Below are 21,809 nucleotides of genomic sequence, written 5' to 3'. Positions count from 1 at the left end.
CAAACTAATTAAAGAATATACTGTAAAAAGATTTTCCATTATAAAAACATATTAAAGGAATACATAACCACCAAACCAACTCTACAGAGGATATTGGAAGGAAAACTTTAGTTCAATAAACCCACCTCACCATCAAGTAAAAACATTACCAAGCTGAATGTGGTAGTGCATGCCTTTAATCCCAGCACTTGGGAAGCAGAGAAAGGTTGATCTCTGAGTTCAAGGCCAGCGTGGTCTACAAAGAGGTTATAGGATAGCTAGGGATACACAGGAACCCTGTCTAAAAAGATAAAAAGACAGTACCTTAGAGTAAAGGAATGGAAAAGGGAATTCCAAGCAAATAGAACTAAGAAACAGCTTTCTAATATTTGACAGAATGACTTCAGACCAAATCTAGTCAGATGAGATAAGGAGGGCCAAGTCACACTCATTAAAGGAAAGATCAACTAAGATGCTACTACAGTTCTGAACCCAGAAATCTGTATTGCTCTCAACTTTCGTTTCTTTTTGCAGTGAATAGTGGTTAATGCCGACTCTCATGTCTCATCAAAGTGCCATGGATAGGTAACTCTTAGGCTCAGCTGTGGATGGATCCTATATTAGCCTCCTCCATCCAAGGCTCGGGGACCATCACAAAAGAGTGGGCAGAAAGAATGTAAGAGCTGATGGGTGAGGAGAGCTGTGAAATTTTGGCTTCTGGACATGCCATGGCTGCCAAACACACCAACTCACAGCAGCTATGGTTTCCTGTGCAAGACCTACACAAAATCAAGCCAGTAAAAATTCCAACATGATAAGGGACCCCTGGCAGGGGGATCAGGATCCGTCCTTAGTGCACAAGAGGGCTTTCTGGAGCCCAGTGCCTATGGTTGGACACCTTATACAGCCTTGGTGCAGGGGGAGGGGCTTGGACCTGCCTCAACTGACACTCCATGAGAGGCCTTGCCTTGGAGGTGGGAATGGGGAGCGGGTTGGGGGGGAAGGCTGGAGGGTCGAGGAGGGAGTAGAGGGGCATCTGTGGTTGGTATGTAAAATGAATAGAAAATTACTTAATAATAAAAAAAAATTTCCAGCATGAATGAGGGCAACACCCCCGACGTCCCACATTAGCAGAGGCGCTATTAGCAGTTGATGGCTGCCGAAGTGGGAGCACCTACAGACATGACCCACACCCATTTGCATTTGGACAGCACTGAGTGGATTCAGGAGCTATCAAAATATAACAGTAACAAAAAGGAGTACATGAAGCTGAGAGGATGATGGGGTGAAGGCCACCAGGGGGAGTAGGAGAGAGGTAACGGTGGGTGCATCTAATCAAAATGCATTATTTAAATGTATAGAATTTTGAAAGGACAAAGTTATTTTTTAAAGTTGTTATTTGAGTTTTAAAGCATCTAAACTCACTGTTAAAATACGAAGAAATCCCCAAACCTGAGATTTTTTAGCAAATCAATGAGCAGAAATGCTCTAACATCTGAGTTGGAATTCCTTGCGAGGGTACCAAACTCAAAACTTTTTCCCACAAAAGGATATATAGAATCACTCCATAGCCTTGGCTGCGCCGCGGAGAAAATCTGAGAGGCGCTCGCCCCCTGGTGGCAACGACAGGCAAGACCAGGAAGCCGATTTCACTGAGCACCGGTTTCCACAGAACCTTAAAGGTTGGGAGAGCGCAGTGTCCACCAGACAGTCAGGGGCCGGCACAGGGTTACCCCTTGGTAAAAGTGTTCTTGTCAGCGTCCTTTACTTGTGGGTTGATTTTGAAATTACCTTAAGAACTCAACAACTGTGTCTACTGAAACCAATTCTTGTATAAACTCTTAATGCTAGGCGGCCAAGGGGACACTCTGAAGCCCAGAGCCCTCTTGCTGCCCCAAATCTCAGCAGCCCTGACCTCTTCCGGTCAGAATTGGTGGAACTTAGCTCAGTCCTTCTCAGAGCTCATCACACTGCTGCCACTGGCAAGCTCCACCAACCCGTGAATGAGAATGACAGGAGATGACAAGATGTTAACAGATCTGGGCTCCAATTCCAAGCGAGCACATCTTAGCTCAGGTGAGCTGTCAGAGGACTCCATCGCTCCTCTGTGACGGCAGACTAGCCTCTCTAGTCTCCAGGGTGGCCTTAGGGGAAGGTGAAGTGCAATGGTGTAGGAAATCACAGCCTGGTGCACAGAATGCCTTCCGAAGAGGTAGCTCCCTTCCAGAAATCCTTCAAATGCATCCTCCCCGACACTCTCAGCACTGTTTAGAGTCTGCCAGACAGTTATGAAAATTAACTTCACCGTGCACAGACTCAGAGAGTTATGAGGAAGACAAACTTCCACTCGGAGTATCTGGTACAAACCCATCTGCTGTAAGCATTTCTTTGTGTCTCGATGAAACAAAGTGCTACCCCACGAGGAAGCTTCATTTATTCATGATGGCTCTTGTGCATTTTTGAACAGGCACCTAAATTTACACTAATTATTCAACTCTGTTCTTACCAGTTATGTTTGTAAGCTAGAAAACCCCAAACATCCATTAAAATAAAAATGGATTAAAAAAAAACTGTGATATACCCCTATCATGGATACTATTCATGAGAAAAATGAACAAACTACTATACATGCACCAACATAGTGAGTAATTACATTCCCTTCCCTTGATGAAATCAGTTAAGAGTAGCCAGGCAGTGGTGGTGCACACATTTAATCCCGGCACTGGGACACAGAGGCAGGCAGATCTCTGTGAGTTCAAGGCCAGCCTGGTCTACAATGTGAGCTCCAGGACAGCCAAAGCTACAGAGAATCCATGTCTTAAAAAATAAAATTTAAAAAAAGAGAGAGAGAGAGTGTAGTGTGAGACTCTATTTATGAGAATTTTAGCAGATGCAAACTAGTATTATGTTAAAAAGCAGTTCGGTAGTTACCTGGCGTTGCCTTGGGGTCGGGAGCAGTGGGTAGAAGGAATTACAAAAGAACACAAAGGCACATTCAGAGTTAAGATGCGTACTGTGGTGATGTAATTGTTAGCTTGACTAGATTGAGAATCATTGAGGAGATTAATGATTGCACCTCTTGGTGCATCTGTGAGGACATGTCAGGAATATAACAAAGAGGGGTCAGCCTTCCCTCAGTGGTGGATAGATAGGCTGGGCCAGGCTGGAATAAACGGGGGAAAGAGAAGTCCACTACTTCTCATTCTTTCTCTCTGCTTCCTGGCCATCACAGGACAACCTGCTCTTTCCACCGTGGCCTCATTCCCACAATAGACCTCTGAAACTTTTATCAAAATAAATCTTTCCTGCTCAGGTATCCGGTCACAGTGACAGATAATCTGATTATTATGTATGTGAATGAGAATTAAAAAAAAAAAAAAAAAAAAAAAACTGTGTCTGCAAAGGCTAGTGACTGGTTAACACATAAATGGTATGAAGACGTTGAACTGTTGCTGTTTAAAGAACCCAGTGACAATTTTCTCTAGGGGATCTTTAGCCTGCTAAATAGCCATTCCCTGCTCTCCTCTGTGTTGGACCAAACATCCTGACAGACTTTTTTTTTTTTTTGGTTTTTCGAGACAGGGTTTCTCTGTGTAGCTTTGCGCCTTTCCTGGGACTCACTTGGTAGCCCAGGCTGGCCTCGAACTCACAGAGATCCACCTGGCTCTGCCTCCCGAGTGCTGGGATTAAAGGCGTGTGCCACCACCGCCCAGCCAGACTTTTTTATTTTTTTTTTTTTATTTTATTTTATTTTATTTTTTTTTTTTTTTTTTTTTTTTTTTTTTTTTTTTTTGGTTTTTCGAGACAGGGTTTCTCTGTGTAGCTTTGCGCCTTTCCTGGAACTCACTTGGTAGTCCAGGCTGGCCTCAAACTCACAGAGATCCGCCGGGCTCTGCCTCCCGAGTGCTGGGATTAAAGGCATGCGCCACCACTGCCCGGCCAGACTTTTTTTATTTGTTTTTTTAGACTGTATTAACAGAACCATAGATTCCCAGCATTCAAATGGTTAAGAGTATTGTCAGTTAGTGTTCATGGTCTATAACAGAGTTCTCCCCACCTTACTATAAGCCCCCTACCTGATATACCCATTAACGTATTGAAAAGTGTTTTGATATGTGGCTTTCTTTGTTCCATTATTATAAAAAGTTCATGAAGTTGCTGCCTCGTTAGAAAATGGTATTTGGGGGATCTAACTCTTTGTTCTCAGGCCATGGTCACTCATATTTGCCTCCAGAATAAACCCTATCTTTTATTCATTTAAGGTAAGACTATTTCTTTCCTTGACTGTGTATACATCTATTAAAGGTAATTTAATTGTACATTCTATTTTATCTTAATAAAGCTGTTTTAAGAAGTCTGGGGTTAAATTATTTTGAAACTTTCATTTAGGAAGTAAGAATACTGGATTCCTTGGCAGCCATCATGAGTGATTCACACAATACCGTTGTGCTATGGCCTGAAGGACTCATACTTTAATTTTTCACAATTTATGTGGATGTATCTGTAAGAATTTATGCCATACACTGCAGGTGCCCAGAGACCACCCAACACAGGGGCTAGGAACCAAACCCAGATCCTTCCAAAGGGCAGCAAGCACACTTACCATGAAACCATCACTCCACCCTCTTGTTGGCTTTGTAAAGTGGTACAGTTTTCTCTATAGCCCTTATAAACTACATACAGTAAGGGACAGCATTCCATAAAAGAAGCATATCAGAGAAGTGCTATCTATGGCTAGATTACCAAACTTGGGAGAGTTCCAGCAAATCTTTGAGTAATATACTTTAACTTCGACCTCTTCTTAATCTATCTGCTGTACAGGTTGCAATAAGTACACATGTCTTAATATTACTGCTCAATAAACCACAAATCATCAAGTTGGCAAGTATCATGGCCTTGTAAGGGAATCTGGGTTAGGCTCATCACCATTGCTCTTTTGACTGGGCAACAATTTCAGACATATGTTTAGACTAACGTATTTTTTTTTAAATGAAATTACTGACTCTACTATGAAGAGACTCATTCATTCAAAAGAGAATTGTGAACTCCATCCAGTGGTGAGCACTGGATCGCCTAGGCAACGCCTGACAAGAATGGTGCAGAGGAGATTATGTGGTACAACTGAAGGAATACAACAGAGCCTTTGAAATCAATTATACACTAGGATTAAGTTTTTCCAAGGTACTAGCGTGGCTAGGAAAACAGTTTTCCATTTCTTTGTATACAGTGCTAGGGTAGACAGTGTGCATTTTTCCACTCTAATTTAGACAAGTTGAGAGGAATAAATAATGAAGCACTGGCATACTTTTTTTGCATCAACTATGCTTATCCATTAAAATAGATTTATCTGCATCATTTCCCTTAAATTGTAATAATGCCCTCGTTTTACAGCAATTTTTGATATTCTGTGAAATTATGTTCACAGATGCTTATCATGCATTGGGGGTTGTGTTTTTGCTCTGGGTCAGAAGCATGCACACAGCCAAGACATTTCTCACAGGCGTAAGAGCTCACAGAAATCTGTACCCAAACTTGGAGGAAATAGAATTTATCCACTTCTGTAGTCACAGATGTAATGTTATGCATATATGTTGCTTGCTCAAATATCCCTTTGTAAAATGGGTTTCTGAACATTCAATTTCTTAAAATGCAGATGAAATCCATATTTGCATCACAGCTACTTTTTAAAGCAGGTTTGATTGCTTTACTCAATTTGGAGTTGGATGAATGACTCTTTGCTATGGATTCTGATTCTGAGGTTTACTTGAAATACAATATTATCTATGTGCAAAACATGGAGACTTTTAACCTGTTTTTAAAAAAGATTCATCTTCAATTTGGTCAACCTTTTTCAGCCCTGTTTTCTAAGAGGAATTTCCAATAGGGACTCTCACTTCCAACCCCCACTTCTCCCTTAGGTATCAACATCCAGTGCCTCTAATTTTAAAAATTAATTATTCATGCCAGTAGTTTAAAAATAGCCGTGTGTTATTTTCTTTTTAAATTACATGAAGCACATTACCATCGTGAACAATAACTACACTGTGTGTAAACCCAACACTGCTTCCCTAGTGCTAGGATTCAAGGCCTGCAGCCAGCCCCACTCCTGCCGGCTGCCTCATGATCTTAGACTAGGATAAAATGCACCTAGGCTGCAGCACGCTGTTTAGTGGTGGCTGAGTTTTAAATGTCAGTGCCCAACTCTGTAGAAACTAGGATAACAAGACTGGTGTAAGGCTGCTCAGGAGAAGCCAGCCTGCTCCCATGAAGCTCTCAAGTCTACAGAGCAAATCCAAACTTGCACTTCAAAGGTCTACAAATGATTTCCTGGTTGAATGTAACAGGATAGGGTGATACAGATCCCCAAATTCACTTTCTTAGATAGACAAACAACTGGATGAATGAATGTCTGGTAAAGACAGGAGACTGAACACTGGAGAAAGCCAAAGCTTTTTCCCTTCCAGGAAGGTGGGGTTGTAAGACTGCAAGTTCTAATTCAGCAAACTTATTCTGGGTTGGGTGCTTTTTTTGGGGGGTGTTGTTTGGTTTTGTTTTTTTGTTGTTTGATTTTGTTTATGTTTTCTTACTTTTATTTATTTATTTATTTTAAGACAGGGTTTCTCTATGTTAACAGCCCTGGCCTCAAACTCAGAAATCTGCCTGCCTGCTGCCTCTGGAATTAAAAGTGTATACGACCATGTTCAGCTTGGTTGGATGTTTTATAGAACCCTTGGATCCTTCCCTTTCCCCTACTGGTCCTGTTTTGATCACCAATGCCAGCCCATGCCTTCCTACCATTTTTCCTTGCAGTGTCCTCTGGGAACAAGCAATGACCATCTCACTTTCTTTGTCAACCTATGTCCCTCAAACTCTTCCTCAAAAAGTTTGTCATGGTATAAATGGACCAAAAGGAAGACATTAGAAATAATGTTTTATTGTTGGGTTGGTTTTTTTTTTTTTTTTTTTGGGGGGGGGTATGTGTATGGGTATTTTGCCTTCATGTATGTTTGTATACCATTTGCCTGCCTAGTATCCTCAGAGGCCAGGAACCCTGTGGAATTGTAATTATAGATGGTTATTAGCTGTCATGTGGGTGCTGGAGATCAAACCTGAACCCTCTGAACTAGAAGCCAGTGCTCTTACCAACTGAGTCACCTCTCCAGCTCCTGCTGTTAAATTTTTGGCCAGCCCTGACCAATATAAAAATGAAGGAATGCTTGAAACAGGTGAGTTAGGACGAGGATGCTCTGGAAATGTAAACACATTGTGCTTCTAAAACTCAGATTTGAAAAATTGCATAAGTGGTTTTTATTCACTACCTGCTGAAATCATTGGCATATTAATTTTACCTTGTTCTTTTTACTTTTTAATATAGGTCCTACAAAATTTCAAATTACATATATATTTCTAACTGTGTATATTAAACAAATGTCTTCTCAATGGCCCTGGATCACTCATGAAATGAAAGGCAGTGAAGTGCTAACTACAAAGACAGTTTCCATGATCTGCTAACAGAGTTTGTGGGAAAGATGACCATTCTTGGTAGAACTCTCAATGGACATTCACAACAGGCACTTTATAAGCACCTCCGACCCTCCATTGAGTTTACTGTGTTCAGAGCTGGGGTCTGTTGGTTGTCATTTTCTTACAGTTGCAATGATTCTATTATTGTGGTTTATATTACTTTTTTGTTGCTGTGATAAAAAAGGATGACCAAGGCAAATGAAGGAAGAGCTTATTTTAGCTTACGGTTCCAAAGGGATAAGAGTGCATGATGGCAGAGTGGAAGCAAGGAAGATTATAGAGCAGTAAGCGGAAAACTCACATCTACAACTTACAAGCACAAACCAAAAAGAAATGAATACAATATGGAGTTGTTAAACTCCCAAGCCAACCTTTGAAGACAAAATTCCTTCAATTAGGCAGTATCTCCTAAACCTCCCCCAAACACCACCAACTGGGAACTAAGAGTTCAAACATCTGACCCTATGGGGGGCATTTTCATTCAAACCACTACACTGTTTTAACAAATTACCACAAGTCTAGTAGATCAGACAGTGCGATGTTCTCTCAATTCTGTAACGCCCAAGTCTGGTAGGCTCTACTGGCTTCTCTGCTACAAACCAGTCTACAGTCACTGGGGGTGGCTTGCAGGCTCCTTTAAGTTGCTAGAATTGCCTTATGCATCAAATTGTAGACCTGATTTTTTTTTTTAATTGTAGGAGCTGTGTTCTGTGGTAATATTTTATTTGTGCTCTAATAAATAAAGCTTACGTTGAGATCAGAGGAAAAAAAACAACCACTATATTAAACACAGAAGTCAGGTAGTAGTAGCACACACCCTTGATCCTAGCATTAGGGAGGCAGATTCATCCAAATCTCCGTGAGTTCAAAGCCACACTGGGAACAAAGCCAGGAGTGGCATATGCCTTTAATTCCCAGTACTAGTTAACCATAGAGGCCTGGAGCTCTGTACAGACACACAGGAAGTGATAGAGCTGGGCAGAAAGAGGAAAGTGACGTAGCTGGGCAGAGAAAAGAAGTAAGATACCAGGGACTGAAAGGATAGAGGTGTGGATATACAGGAAGCAGGTCTCTCTAGAGGCTGAGGAGTTAGTAAGGTGAGGTTGGCTGTGGCTTGTCTTCCTCTGATCTCTCAGTTTTCACCTCAATTTAAAAACCTGGGTTTTTTATTAATAAGACTGTTTAGCAATTTATCTTACAGTGGTCAACTTTGAAAGGCCTTCCTCAAGCCCTGCTTTACATCTTGGTGTGAGCTTAGAATCTGACTACTTCTTTTCCACCAGCCAGAAAACATTTTCTGCTTTAAGGATTCGTGCAATTAGGCTGGGTTTATAAAAATAATTCACAGTAAAGCAGAACTAAACTCTTTAAGTACCCTGAAACTCATTGCTTCAAGTACTATGTAAGGTGGCAGCATGAACCCACTTTTCAGGTCACAAGGCTCACAAAAGCCAGACTGCTGTAAATCACTCTGATGTAGAGAGCTCCACATCAGAGTGAGTCCTGGTAGGAAGCAAACTCTGCAAGACCAGTCTCCAATTCCTTCACAGAAAAACTGCTGCTGGCCCACAGCCTGCTTGGCTGCCTAAGCAACAGTTCAAGATTGGGTCTATGAAGACCAATCTCAGCTGGCCTTTCCACAGGACCACTACAAGTTCAGCCTGGGAACTCTAACCCAATACATAAGTACCCAAGATGTGCTATTTAGAAGGACCAATCTTCCTTCCCTTTTCCAGTAGTGCAACGACTTGCACTCATCTTTCCATTCTGTGGACTGCCAACTCAGTTTCCTCTACTGCACCAAAGCTTTTGTGTCACTGAATTCCATGTATTGGTTGTTAGTCTTAGTTCCTGTGCTACTGGAAATCTCATTTAAAAAATCCTTCCCTGTGCTTATAAATTGAAGCATATACCTATTTTTTCTTAGCAGTTTCAGGGTCTCAGGTCTTACATTGTCCTTGATCCATTTAGAGTTGTGTACAGAGTGAAAAAAAAAGGATCCTCTACACGTGGCTATCAGCTTACCTCACATCAGTTGTTGAAATGCTGTTTTTTTCTCCAGTGTATATTGTTGGCATCTTTGAATAATATTTTTCTCAGACACAAACTAAACTAAGCTCCACAGAGGGAAATGGCCTCTAGTTGGTGACTAATAGGAGTTAAAAGTCAGTATTGATAGGTGTTTTTAATGGGGAAGGAGAATAAAAAAATGACAAGATTAAGTCATGGAGTTAAATGCTATCAAAACATATCAATAAGCAGTTGGTAATAGTCTACAATACTATGGTTAATTTTTAAGATCCAAGAGTGTAGAAGTGATCTGCAAATAGAATTAATAAACTCTGGATAAGAAAAACTACATTTAACTCCTTGGTATTAATAACTAAGGATCCAAGGTTCGTGTCTTTACGTGGAAATCATAAAGGGCAGGCTGGAGAGGTGGCTCAGGGGTTAAGAGCCCTGGCTACTCTTCCAGAAGTCCTGAGTTCAATTCCTAACAACCACATAGTAGCTCAAAACCATCTGTAATAAGATTTGACTCCCTCTCCTGGCCTGCAAGCATACATGCAGACAGAACACTGTATACATAAATAAATAAATAGACAGATAAATAAAAAGAAATCCTAAAGGACTGAGTTATCTTTCACTGTAACCAATTCAGACAGACTCTCCAGAGAGGAAAGATTAATTTTGGTTGCTTCAGAAGGTTCTGTTCAAGGTGATTTGGCAGCAGAGCCGGTGACAAGGGAGTCTTCACAGAAAGAAACCAAGAGCCTGGCACAAGACTTAGCCCCTATGGATATAACCCCAATGACTTACTTCTTATAAATAAGGCTTACCTCTTGAAGTTTCTAGAACCTTCTGAAAGTACACCACTATATGGGAGCCAATGACTGGACATATGAGCCTGTGAGAGACATTTCATTCTCAAATCCTACCAACGATAAAGTACTGGATATTAGGAGACATTTTAAGGTGTTAGGAAATAAAAACTGCTGGGTGGTGGTAGCGCACGACTTTAATCCCAGCACTTAATAGGCAGAGGCAGGTAGACTGAGTTCAAGGCCAGCCTGGTCTACAAAGCTAGTTCCAGGACAACCAGGGTTACACAAAGAAACCCTCTCTCAAAAAAATAAAATTAAAAAAAAAAAGGAAAAGAAAATAAAAATTGAAAACAGTAACTTAAGTTCTAATGAGACAATCACACATTTCAAAGAGGAAATTTGCAAAAGTTTTTAAAGCAGCAATGTATAAATAGAAGGTAGATGAAAAATGATATATACTACTTCAAAGTACAAACTTTTTTTTTAATTTAGATTTTACATGTAAATAAAATTATTACATTTCTTTGCCTGCATGGTACCAGCTGAAGTCAAAAGAGGGCACTGTATCCCCCAGGAACTGGAGTGAGCCAGCATGAAGTACAAACTTTCTAAACTCACTCATTAAAAGTGTTTCAAATTCCATTTCAACTTGCCACATCCACAAGAGAAAAATATCAACTCCTGGGTTAACTAGTTGCCCATTTATACCACGACCTCCCAAACTGTGTAAAGGAAGATTACGTAGATATGTATAATAGCACTCAAAATGATGACATTCTTTAAGAAAAGGAACTGGCTAACTAGGCATGGTGGCACAGGCCTGTAATCACTGCAGTTGGAAGAATGAGGCAGGGGATGATTTCATGCCAACATGGCTGCATACCAGTTGGAGGGAAAAACCAAACAGACTACAAAAGAAGACTCATAGTAAACTCACAGCCCTGTATAAAACAAAATAATCTGAAAGAAGTTATAACAAAATAAGGTATGCTCCTCAAAGTGGTAATAAACTAACAATAATTTTTATTCTTTTTGCTTCTGTCTTCTGAAGTTTCAACAATAACCATGTTTTACAAGACAAAACAATACAACAATTTAAAAACATTTAGTTTTGAAAGAGGGTGAAATAATAGGCTTTGAAGTGGTATCAGATAAAATATTAATGGAAAACAGTCCAGACCCCTAGGGAAAAAAACACTTAACATCTTCTGTTTGGAGTGAGGGTGCTACATCCCTGATACCAGATTACATTTTGCTATTTCTAAACATGTTTTTATCAGTTAATTTTGATAGGGGAGAAAAAAAAAAAACACAAAACAGGTTACAAACCAGCACAGGTTAATGTGGCTTAGTTTTTGGTACCTTTGGTAAGATCTTAACTCTATCTAAGCCAAGTAAGCAATACTGTTTCAAATGAAACCAGACTACACTTAGCAAAGTTTATTATTACCAAACTCAAGTTCTAATCTGAACTCATTTAGAAATAAAGGTCATTCTATTTAAATAAGCTTATACATCACATAATAATTGGAAGGTAAACACAACATACTAATGTAAGATTTATCAATCAGTAGTTAAGCTGTTATCATTCTAATCTGAGGCATAAAATTCAGGATATACTCCACAAAACAAGTAGCACGCTCCAAGCTTCCTATGCTAAAGGCAAAAGGACTGAACTATTAGATGTCGGCTTCTCCTTTCAATTGCTGTGTTCACATTCCACAACCAAACATTCCATTCCAGTTTTCATAAAGCTCTAAGTCTTTTGGAGACACGCTAGGTCGCACAGTTCTAAAAGCATTTTCAAAATCAATATAAGCTATTGGTCGAACTTGATCTGGGCTTATGGTAGCAATGTCAGCAGCGTGCAAACTGCGAATAGGACCAAGAGAAGCCTCTCTGCAAAGCTGTGTCATATCTGCGCCAGAAAACCCATCAGACTGCTGCACCACCAGTTCAATTTCTTCATCACTGAGGTAACACTGCTCCTTGGACATGAGATTAACTACTATCTGTTTCCTGGCTGAAGGTTCTGGGAGGGGAATATAAAGTCTTTTCACCAACCTTCTCCGGGCAGCCTCATCAATCTCTTGGGGCCGATTTGTGGCTCCCACCACGAGAATACGGTCTTCAGAAGATGTGGTCGCTCCATCTAACTGAACTAAAAATTCTGTTTTTATCCTTCTAGAAGATTCATGTTCACCATCTCCTCTTTGAGACAATAAAGAATCAATTTCATCAATAAATATCACAGCTGGCTGCTGACACTGTGCAACAGCAAATAATGCACGGACCATTTTCTCCCCCTCACCCACCCACTTAGAAGTCAAAGACGAAGCAGAGATGCTGAAGAATGTTGCTCCAGACTGACTAGCTATGCACTTGCCAATCAGAGTTTTACCAGTCCCTGGAGGGCCAAAGAGTAGAATTCCTTTAGGAGGCCCTCGTAATCCAGTAAAGATATCTGGCCTCATCATAGGCCACACAACGATTTCCTTTATTGTGGCTTTGGCAAATTCTACTCCAGCAATATCGTCCCAATGTACTGGAGGCCCATGGTCCATAATTTCATTCATAATCAGTTCAATCATCTTTGGCTCCACGTTCTTCAGACGGTCATCAATGGGGTGTTCTAGTTCTGCAGACTCGGCTTTAGTAGGCTTGCACTTCACTCTTTCATTCTGCTCATCTTCATCTTGCTTAGATACAGGAGGAACGAACTTTGCAAATATTCCTCTCGATTTCCCTGTTCCCAAAGACTTTTTCACACTACCATATGAAGATTTTGATGCATGCTGGGATTGGTGGCACTTTTTTTTTTGATCTGCCCATAATTGTTCTTTTGCAGTTTTAAAGGTCGGCAAGCTATTATCTTCCCTTTGGTCACTGTCTTCTGTTTTACTAGAAGCCTTATTCGGTATTGAATCAGAAAGCATGTCAATGTTGCCAGAACCATAAAAAGCCTTCCTTTCTCGTGGATTTTCACAGCCAGAAGGAAAACAAGACAGACTGGATAAGAACATATTTGGTCCTGTGTTGGTTTTAGGAAAGCTGTGAGTTTCCTTTTTAGTACTTCCATATAATGGTGTAGTGTGAAATTTTGCAGTGGCTGACTCACCTGAAGGTGTTGAGGAGGTGGGACAAGTCTTAGTGCTATTAGCTGCCACAGGCAGCAGAGCACTCTGAAACCGCGAATGTCCCAGACTGCTGCCTGGGATAGCTTGGGTCCTATCTGTGTCATGAATTGAACTGGCTAAGAAGTCACCTTCTCCAGAACCTCCACAAACACTAAATTTAGAAAGCTCAAAGACAGTGGGCTCTTTACAGATGACTACTGATGCATCAGCAGGTTTCAGCATGGACTCTTTCCATTTCTTTCCAGCTTGCATCATCTCCTGTATATTATTCATTTTGAAAACATTATTTATTGACAATCTAGATTGCCACTTGTCACTGTCAGCCTGTTGAGATCCTGCCAAAGCTAAAACGCTCTCTGCATAGTTATTCAAGCTAGTTTCAACATTGTCAGAATCAATAACTGCAGAATATTTCTCTGTATACCTTTTGAACAGTTTGGTAGCACAGACCTGAGAGATCTCGGAGTTGGCCCATGCATATTGAATGCTTTGTATCTGTGCACGGTATGCATCTGCCTTCTGTCCTGGTGTACATGTGCTGGATGTAACTACAAAGTAATTCTTCTGCCATTCGCCCAGGTGCACAGACCTAGAGCTGGAAGTCTCCATGTCAGAAGTTCTATAACACAAAACAAAATAGAAGACAAATCAGTATGAAGAAAATAAGAGTATAAAACTCTCTGCTAAAAAAGATATACTAGATTTATTTATAAGGTTCATTTATACAGACATTTATTTGTAAAAGCAGTATCTAGTTAATCATATATTTCAAGTACTCATGACACAAAGATACATTAGTACAGTTTTCAAGATTAAGGACAACCAAATAATGACTTCTTAGATGCTAAACTGTCTTGTTTATAAGAAAATTTTCCTACAAAGAAAATATTCATGGATTTAAGCAAAAAGGATTTAAAGGTAACCAAAGAAAGGGGTGGGGAAATGTGACTCAGGTTGTAGAGTGCTTACTAATATGCCCGAATCCTTGTGTTTGATCCCCAGTACAAATATACTGGGTATAACTATGCATTCCTATACTCTTAGCATTTGAACGATGGGTTCAGCAGGATAAGTTCAAGGTCACCACCCTCAGCTACACAGTAAGTTTAAAGCCAATCTGGGATACATGAGACTCTGTCCCAAAAGTTTTTGTAAACAACTTAAAGAAAGGAAGGATTTATTAAGTGATGAGTGACAGAAGAAAATACCCAATATTGTCCTCTGGCCTACATAGACACATATGCATATACAAGAATATGCATAGAAAAACTTAAAATCAATCAATACCTCAATATCCCACTATCATGAGATAGGTCATCCAAAATCATCAAAGAAACTTCAGAGTTAATCTACACCAGAGATGAAATAGACTCAACAGATATTTACAGGCTGCATCCAAGAGGAAAAAAAAAGAAAAATCTTCTCAGCAGCCAATGAAATGTTCTTTAAAATAGATCACATTTTGGGATAAATATCAAGGCTTACTAAATACAAAGGAATCAAAATAATCTCTTGTGGGGCTGAAGAGACAGTTCCTCAAGCACTGTTCAATTTGTTTTTTGAGACAAGGTTTCTTACTGAATGGAAGCTCACCAAGTAGGTTACGGGCTGACTGGACAGTAAGCCCCAATGACCAGCCTGTCTCTGCCACCTGCCCACCAAGCCCAGCTTTCTTATGGAGGCTCTGGGGAATCAATCTTTAAGGTTGATGCTTATACAGAACATATTTCATTGAGACTGAGCTTTTACCCCAGACCAGAATTATAAGATTCCATGAAAACTTGAAGGAGGCTGGAGAGATGGCTCGGCAGTTAAGAGCACTTGCTGCTCTTGTAGAGGACCCTGCCCATATGGTGGCTGCTCACAACCACCTGCAACTCCAGCTCCAGGGGTTCTGACACCCTTTTCTGGCCACAACACATACATACGTACATACACACACACCCCTTCCTAATATATGAAGAACTGAAAAAAAACCCAATCTTAAACACACACACACACACACACACACACACACCCCTTCTGAATATAAAAAAACTGAAAAAAACTAACCCCCAATCTTCCAGTCAAACAAATGTGCTAATGAACTGAACAGTTCTCAAAAAGAAATACAAACAACCAATAAATACTTGCACAAGTGTTCAACATTCTTAGTCATCAGGGAAAAGCAAATTAAAACTGTCTTGAGATTCTATCTCCCAGTCAGAATAGTTGTCATCAACAAAACAAATGAAAACAAAAGCTGTCAAGGATGTAGGGAAAGAGAAACTCTTATTCCCTGGTGGTGGGAATGCTAATTTGTGCAGTCACTATAAAAATCAACACAAATGCTTCTCAAAAGAACTGAATACTATATTCTTGGGTATATACTCCAAGAATTCTAAGTCCACACACCACAGAGATGCCAGTGCACCCATGTTTATAGCTACACTACTTAGAGCAGCCAGGAAACTGAACAGCCTAGATGTCTACCAACATATGAATAGATGTATAAATACACAATGGAGTTTTATGCAGCCATAAAGAAAAATTAAATCCTAACCTTTGAAGGAAATTGGAATCAAAAATCATATGCTACACAAAATAAGCCAAACTTAGCAAATACCTCATTTTCTCTCATATGCACAATCTAGATTTAGAAATTGTATGTGCACATGTGTATTTGTAGATCAGAACTAGAAGGAGAGCATGAGAAGTTGTGATCTTTAGGGAGGTGAGAAATAGGGCAATGAAACATGGAATAGAAAGCAGAAAGAGTTAGAAATTGTGTATATATGTGTGCACAGAAGTGTGCATGCATTTTACATTTATGTTTGTAGACGATGGATTAGAAGATGATCATGAAAGGAGGTGGTGATCTTTAGGGAGGTGGAAAATGGGGCAATGGAACATGGAATAGGAAAGCAGAAAGGATCTAATGAGAAGGGAACCCGGGAAGGGTGGGTTGGGTAGGAGGTAGCACTGAGGGGAACAAATCAGAACAAAGTTTAATGATATATATATATATATATATATATATATATATATATAGTATGTATGTATGTATGTATGTATGTACGTACGTACGTACGTACGTACGTACGTACGTACCTCTTAAGACATCCTGAGGAAGTTTTAAATCTTAAGCATGTTTTCTAAGAAAAATACTAAGCAAATCATTTGCAATTTCTGGGTCTTCAGACTATATCTGAAGGAACCACTGTGAGAATCAAATCAGGTAAATATGAAAATAATTTGAAAACTGTTTCCCCAGCTGCACAAATGTAGATAGTGAGGTTGAAAGAGTTAAAGAACTTACTAGAAAGAACTCTGCTGATTAGGAGTAATGCCAGAAGTCAAGTTCAAAGTTCCACGTGAGATACTGTGTACTTCACCACGTACAGACTATGCTATCTTGATGCTATCAGTGCAGATGGAGCTGCATGAAACATAAATATGAATGACATATTTAATATTTTAATGGTTTATCATGTATATACATTTGAAACATGATGCCACAAATCTTCTAAACTTCCCCCATTTCTCACAGTGTTAAAATTTAAAACTTATGCTGGGTGGTGGTGGCACACAACTTTAATCCCGGCACTCAACAGGCAGAAGCAGGTGGATCTCTATGAGTTAGAGGCCAGCCTGGTCTACAGAGTGAGTTCTAGGACAGCCAGGGCAACAGAGAAACTGTCTTAAAAAATAATAATAATAATTAAAACTTGTGAAAGATTAACTGCAAGAACAAGCCAAATGATCTATAGTAAAGGAGTTTTATGTCAGATTTTCCTCAAGATATTCTCATAAACCTTTCATTTTATACAAGAATCTCAGGGAAATAAACAGATGGGCCAGAGAAATGGCTTAGCATAAGAAGGCACCTGCTCTCACGTCTGCCAACATAAGTTCTCGAGACCTACATGACTCCTGAAAGTAGTGCCCGCCATCCACATGCACAGCTTAGCACAAATGTGCCCCACTCACCACTAAATCATGTAAAAACTATTTTTATTTTTGTAAATTTTGCCTGCACACTAGCAAGGGAAAAGTTTAAGAAAAATTTTTGATTTCCTAAGAAGTATGACGATAAAGTAAAAAGATCGTCTACATTTTAATTAAATTTACTTCAAATTTATCTGGAAGTATAGCTTAATAACCAATACTTTTTATGTATGTGAGCTATATTTAATATAGCTTTCTGGGAGTGATGGGGGGCAGTTTGAGAAAGGGTTTCTCTGTGTAGCCCTGGCTGTCCTGGAACTCAAAGACTTGCCTATCTCTGTCTCCCAAGTGCTGAAACTAAAGGCACACACCTGCTACCACCACCTGGCTTAATATATATATATATATATATATATATATATATATATATATATATATATATATATATATATATTTATGTCCCACAATGCAGTAGAAAGAATTTACCACATTATAGGTAGGCGAACAGAAGTCTCTACTTACAATAATAGGAAATCTAACATCTAGTAAAGCTATAACTTAAATCTAAACTAGTATCAAACTAAATCAACAGTTCTGGGGCAAGCTGCCCTGCTTTCATCTGCTTTAACCATATTCTAATCTCCATTACACAACATCTGAGATAGGAAACTTAAGAGAGGTGACTTGAAGCCGGGCGGTGGTGGCGCACACCTTTAATCCCAGCACCCGGAAGGCAGAGGCAGGCGGATCTCTGTGAGTTCGAGGCCAGCCTGGTCTACCAAGTGAGTTCCAGGCGGATCTCTGTGAGTTCGAGGCCAGCCTGGTCTACCAAGTGAGTTCCAGGAAAGGCGCAAAGTTACACAAAGAAACCCTGTCTCGGAAAAAAAAAAAAAAAGAGAGGTGACTTGGAAAATATCGCTACTAAAATCACCAATTCTAGTCATTCTCAAAATTATCCCTCTTCCACCACCATCTTTTTAATCAATATTCGTCTCTTCCACTCAGTTGCGTCCTATAACCAGATATAGACAACCAAAAACTGTTTGTCACCACTGCTCAGCGACACAGATACTGAATTGTCTACCACTTCCAAGTTATTTCAACCTGTCTGGTCTTGATAAAACCTATAAATTATGGTTAATGAGTATGGACATCAGAGCTACATTTCAATCTTAATTCTGTTAATCTTCTGACTAGGCAAGTCACTTGTCATTCGAATTGGACAGTTGGCTTCTGCAAGCAAGAGCTATTTCTTATTGCATTTAGATTTTCTTCAGTACCTAGACTATGGTATCCACTAATATAAAAATGATTAAAGACTGGAGTGCCTACTATATACCAGACATCATTTTCGACCTTTACTACACTGTTAATTCCTTAGTGGGAAAGTAGCAGAGGAATTTGGAGCACAGGACCTGAAGCCAGATCCTGGACATAAAAGCTTTACTTTTTTTAATTAATTGTATCTACTGGGGAGGGATCGGGGTCTAGGTCTGAAGGCAGCTTGCAGGAATTGGGTTTTCTCTTTTCACCACATGGGTCCCCAAGCTCAAAAGCTTTTACCGGCTAAACCATTTCCCAGGCCTGGGATTGTGGATGATCTGTTCTTTCAGCAATGACTTGGAGTATATCTTTTAAGCTATGTGTTTCCACCTAAAAAGGAAAAAAAAAAAAAGCAGCGTGAAACTTCGGCTGAATTTTTTTTTTTTTTTTTTTTTTTTTTTTTGTAATTACTGGAAGCATTAAAAGTCCCCAGAACTTAGAAATATCGGGTAAGAGATCGTGAATTACATTATTCCTTCCCTTTGGAAGTTTCCCTCCGACCACAGTGACTGTGCACGGCCGGGAAACAGCTACCTAATCGCAACTGACAAAATATCCCCATCCCATAGGCTTGGGGTCAGAAGTGTGTCTGATTTCCAGATAATTAACGCATATATTAGGTAGGGGACGCCATCCTAAACACAAGACTCACATATACTTAATATATGCCTTAGCCACGTAACCAAAAGGCTAACTGTATATATTTTAAATAATAAATAATTCTGAGCAGGACCGAATGGAGTGGGGCGGGGGTGGGGGTGGGGGTGGGGGAACGGTTTCACGATGTGGATTTTTCCACTTGCGATGTCGGGCATCGATGTTGGGGGGCCTCTCGGATTTTCGGAGGAGGGGAAAATTAACCTGTGAGTACTGGTGAAGGCACGGTCCTGAAAGGGAGTCCCTGCAGGCGGCAGACCTGCTCCGGCCTTCCTTACAGTCGCGGCGGGGAGGGCGCCGCGGCCGGCCGAGCTGACCCCGAGCCCGTCCCGCCCACAGGCACGTCCCTCAACCCCAGGCGCCGCCGCCGCCGCCGCCGCCGGGAGCTAGGGCCTCGCCCTAGGCTTCCCAAGACCACCCTCTCTGACAACCCGGGCCAAAAAAAAAAAAAAAAAAAAAAAAACCGCCGACGTGGCGACCACAGCCTCGGCCCGCGGCCCTCACGGAAACCAGGCGCCTACCAAGGCGCCCGCCCCCTCCCCCAGCGATCCCTGCCGGGTCAGCAACCACCGAAAAGCGCGCCCTTCGCAGGGCGCCTGCGCGGCTGTGACGCGCTCGGCCAGCGCGGCGCCTGCGCGGAGGAAGGGCCGAGGGGCGCGCGCGCGGGCCGCGGGCGGAGGGCGGCGCGAGGGCGGGGCCGCAGAAGGCCTGGCGGGCGGCGCCCCGGCCCGAGCGCGGGAATTCGGACTTCCCGCCCACCGTCTATGTGGCCGTGGTCTTTGTTCCCGCGCCGTGGCCATAGTTTTTTTTTTTTTTTTTTCTTCCCCTAAGCACGCCATGGCCTTCCGATTCACTTCACCTCGGCTTGATGATGATGTCCTTTTTTTGCAGGGCTAAACGCTGCAAAATTAGAGAAGGGCGGTGAGAGAGGAAAGCAAAAGGCGCAGGACTGCAGAGAGCAGGACTCCCCTGGGACTGGAGGCGCCTCCGGGCCGCCAGACCTGAGCCTGCCCGCATCTGCGACTCTCCAACCCTGTCTAGTTCACCAGCAGCTATCAAATAAGTCTCGAATTCAGACAGCTTTGGTCAAGATTACAGCCTGCATTAGACTTAATACCAAAATTACCAAAGCAGTAGCTGGCGGGGTTCCAACATGAACTAAAACGGTTTATGTTTGTGACTAATCATAAAAAACACATATTGACAAGCTTGGCAGTCACTGATGGACCTTCCCCCCTCATAAACAGCTTTGGACCCCTCCTCCCATCTCCCTATTACGAGCTAAAACATCTTGCAATTTGGGTGAGGTCACAAAAGGTTAGGTTCTTAATTGATTGTTTAGGGCATAAGCCACCGGGTCAGGCTCCAAGAAGTCGGGAGCTGATTGTCAGAGTAGGGAGGGGGGGGGTGTGCTTTTTATTTATGTCTCTTTGTCTGCAACCCTCATCGCTAAGCCTGCCTGTTTTTCACTGAGAAAACTTATCTTTCTTTCATTCTACCTCCCTCATTAGAAACTGAACAAAATCCTAACCCTGCTCACCCCAAGGTTCTGGGCTTTTTCACTCACTCTGAAGACCCTCCCTTCCCCCCGCCGCTGTTCACCGAGCTGCATTGCTGAGCACGCCTGCTTTTCTGACCTTTAACTCCCAAAGCATGGCCTTCTCTTTTCCTCTTATCCTCTCCCTCCTCCCAGAGGCTGCTGAGATGTCTAGATTGCCTTGTTTTTCCCCTCAACTCAAAATTGCCTTCCAGTTTCCTGCTGAGTCTGTTTTTAAATTATTCTGTCTGTTAGACCAGGAACCTTGCAAAAGGCAACCTGATTCCCTGGTGCAATTCAAACCCTTATGCTATGTAAAGACTTCCATCTTTTAAAAATTAGCTTTGTTAGAATCACAACCCGATGCAGAGTGTGGACAAGTTTAAGGCTTAAGCTATGCAAGTAGTAAATTTGCTGTCTGAGAACACAAACTGCTTAGCAGACTCTCTCTCTCATGGGTGGAAGTTGCTGGGCAGACAGATCCAGTGCCCTTGGTGGTTCTTCTTGTGTATGTATCTGTGCGTTTGTAAACATAATCTCAGACAGTGCCTGTGTATAGTTCAGTTAGCTAAATTGTTTTGAGCAGAGAGAGAAAATGATCCCAAATAATATGCAACCTTTCTGCCAGGAAATGTGTGGTTGGGGGCTAGCAAAATGTCTCAGGTAAAAGTGCTTACTGTGCAAGCTGGGGGCTTTAGTTTGAGCGCCAGACCCCGTGAGAACATGGAAGGAGAAAACTGACTCCACACAGCTGTCCGTTGACCTCTGGGCACATGTGTCTTTTCAACCACATCATACACAAACACACAATAATAAATGTATTCTAAAATGTGTTTATAGAGGTGTGTGAAGTAGAATGTTGTAGGGATAGGAAAAAAGATGGGACAAAAGTTAAATCTG

General features: G+C 41.3%; 1 protein-coding gene across 2 annotated transcripts; it reads right to left on the bottom strand.

Moving 5' to 3' along the window:
- Window positions 1-11,328: 11,328 nt before the first annotated feature.
- Fignl1 (fidgetin like 1) lies at window positions 11,329-19,938 on the bottom strand. Of its 2 annotated transcripts, XM_028882967.2 has the most exons (4): window positions 19,577-19,938; window positions 18,956-19,045; window positions 16,764-16,883; window positions 11,329-14,084 (listed from the first exon to the last, which is right to left on the bottom strand). In XM_028882967.2, the coding sequence occupies exon 4, from the start codon at window positions 14,072-14,074 to the stop codon at window positions 12,041-12,043; it is 2,034 nt and encodes a 677-aa protein (XP_028738800.1). In that variant the 5' UTR covers window positions 14,075-14,084; window positions 16,764-16,883; window positions 18,956-19,045; window positions 19,577-19,938; the 3' UTR covers window positions 11,329-12,040. The 2 variants fall into 2 exon arrangements, with proteins under 2 accessions (XP_028738800.1, XP_028738801.1); XM_028882968.2 differs by lacking the exons at window positions 18,956-19,045; window positions 19,577-19,938 and having other exon boundaries at window positions 16,764-17,044.
- Window positions 19,939-21,809: the final 1,871 nt, after the last annotated feature.

Source organism: Peromyscus leucopus, chromosome 10, assembly GCF_004664715.2.
Source record: "Peromyscus leucopus breed LL Stock chromosome 10, UCI_PerLeu_2.1, whole genome shotgun sequence".
In the NCBI taxonomy this organism is placed as follows: Eukaryota; Metazoa; Chordata; class Mammalia; order Rodentia; family Cricetidae; genus Peromyscus; species Peromyscus leucopus.
The sequence above is the reverse complement of the archived record's forward strand: the minus strand, read 5'-3'. Positions and strand labels throughout refer to the sequence as shown.

Bases quoted from the DNA above. Each gene is read 5' to 3' on its own strand.
- Fignl1 (XM_028882967.2), bottom strand. From the start codon at position 14,074: ATGGAGACTTCCAGCTCTAGGTCTGTGCACCTGGGCGAATGGCAGAAG.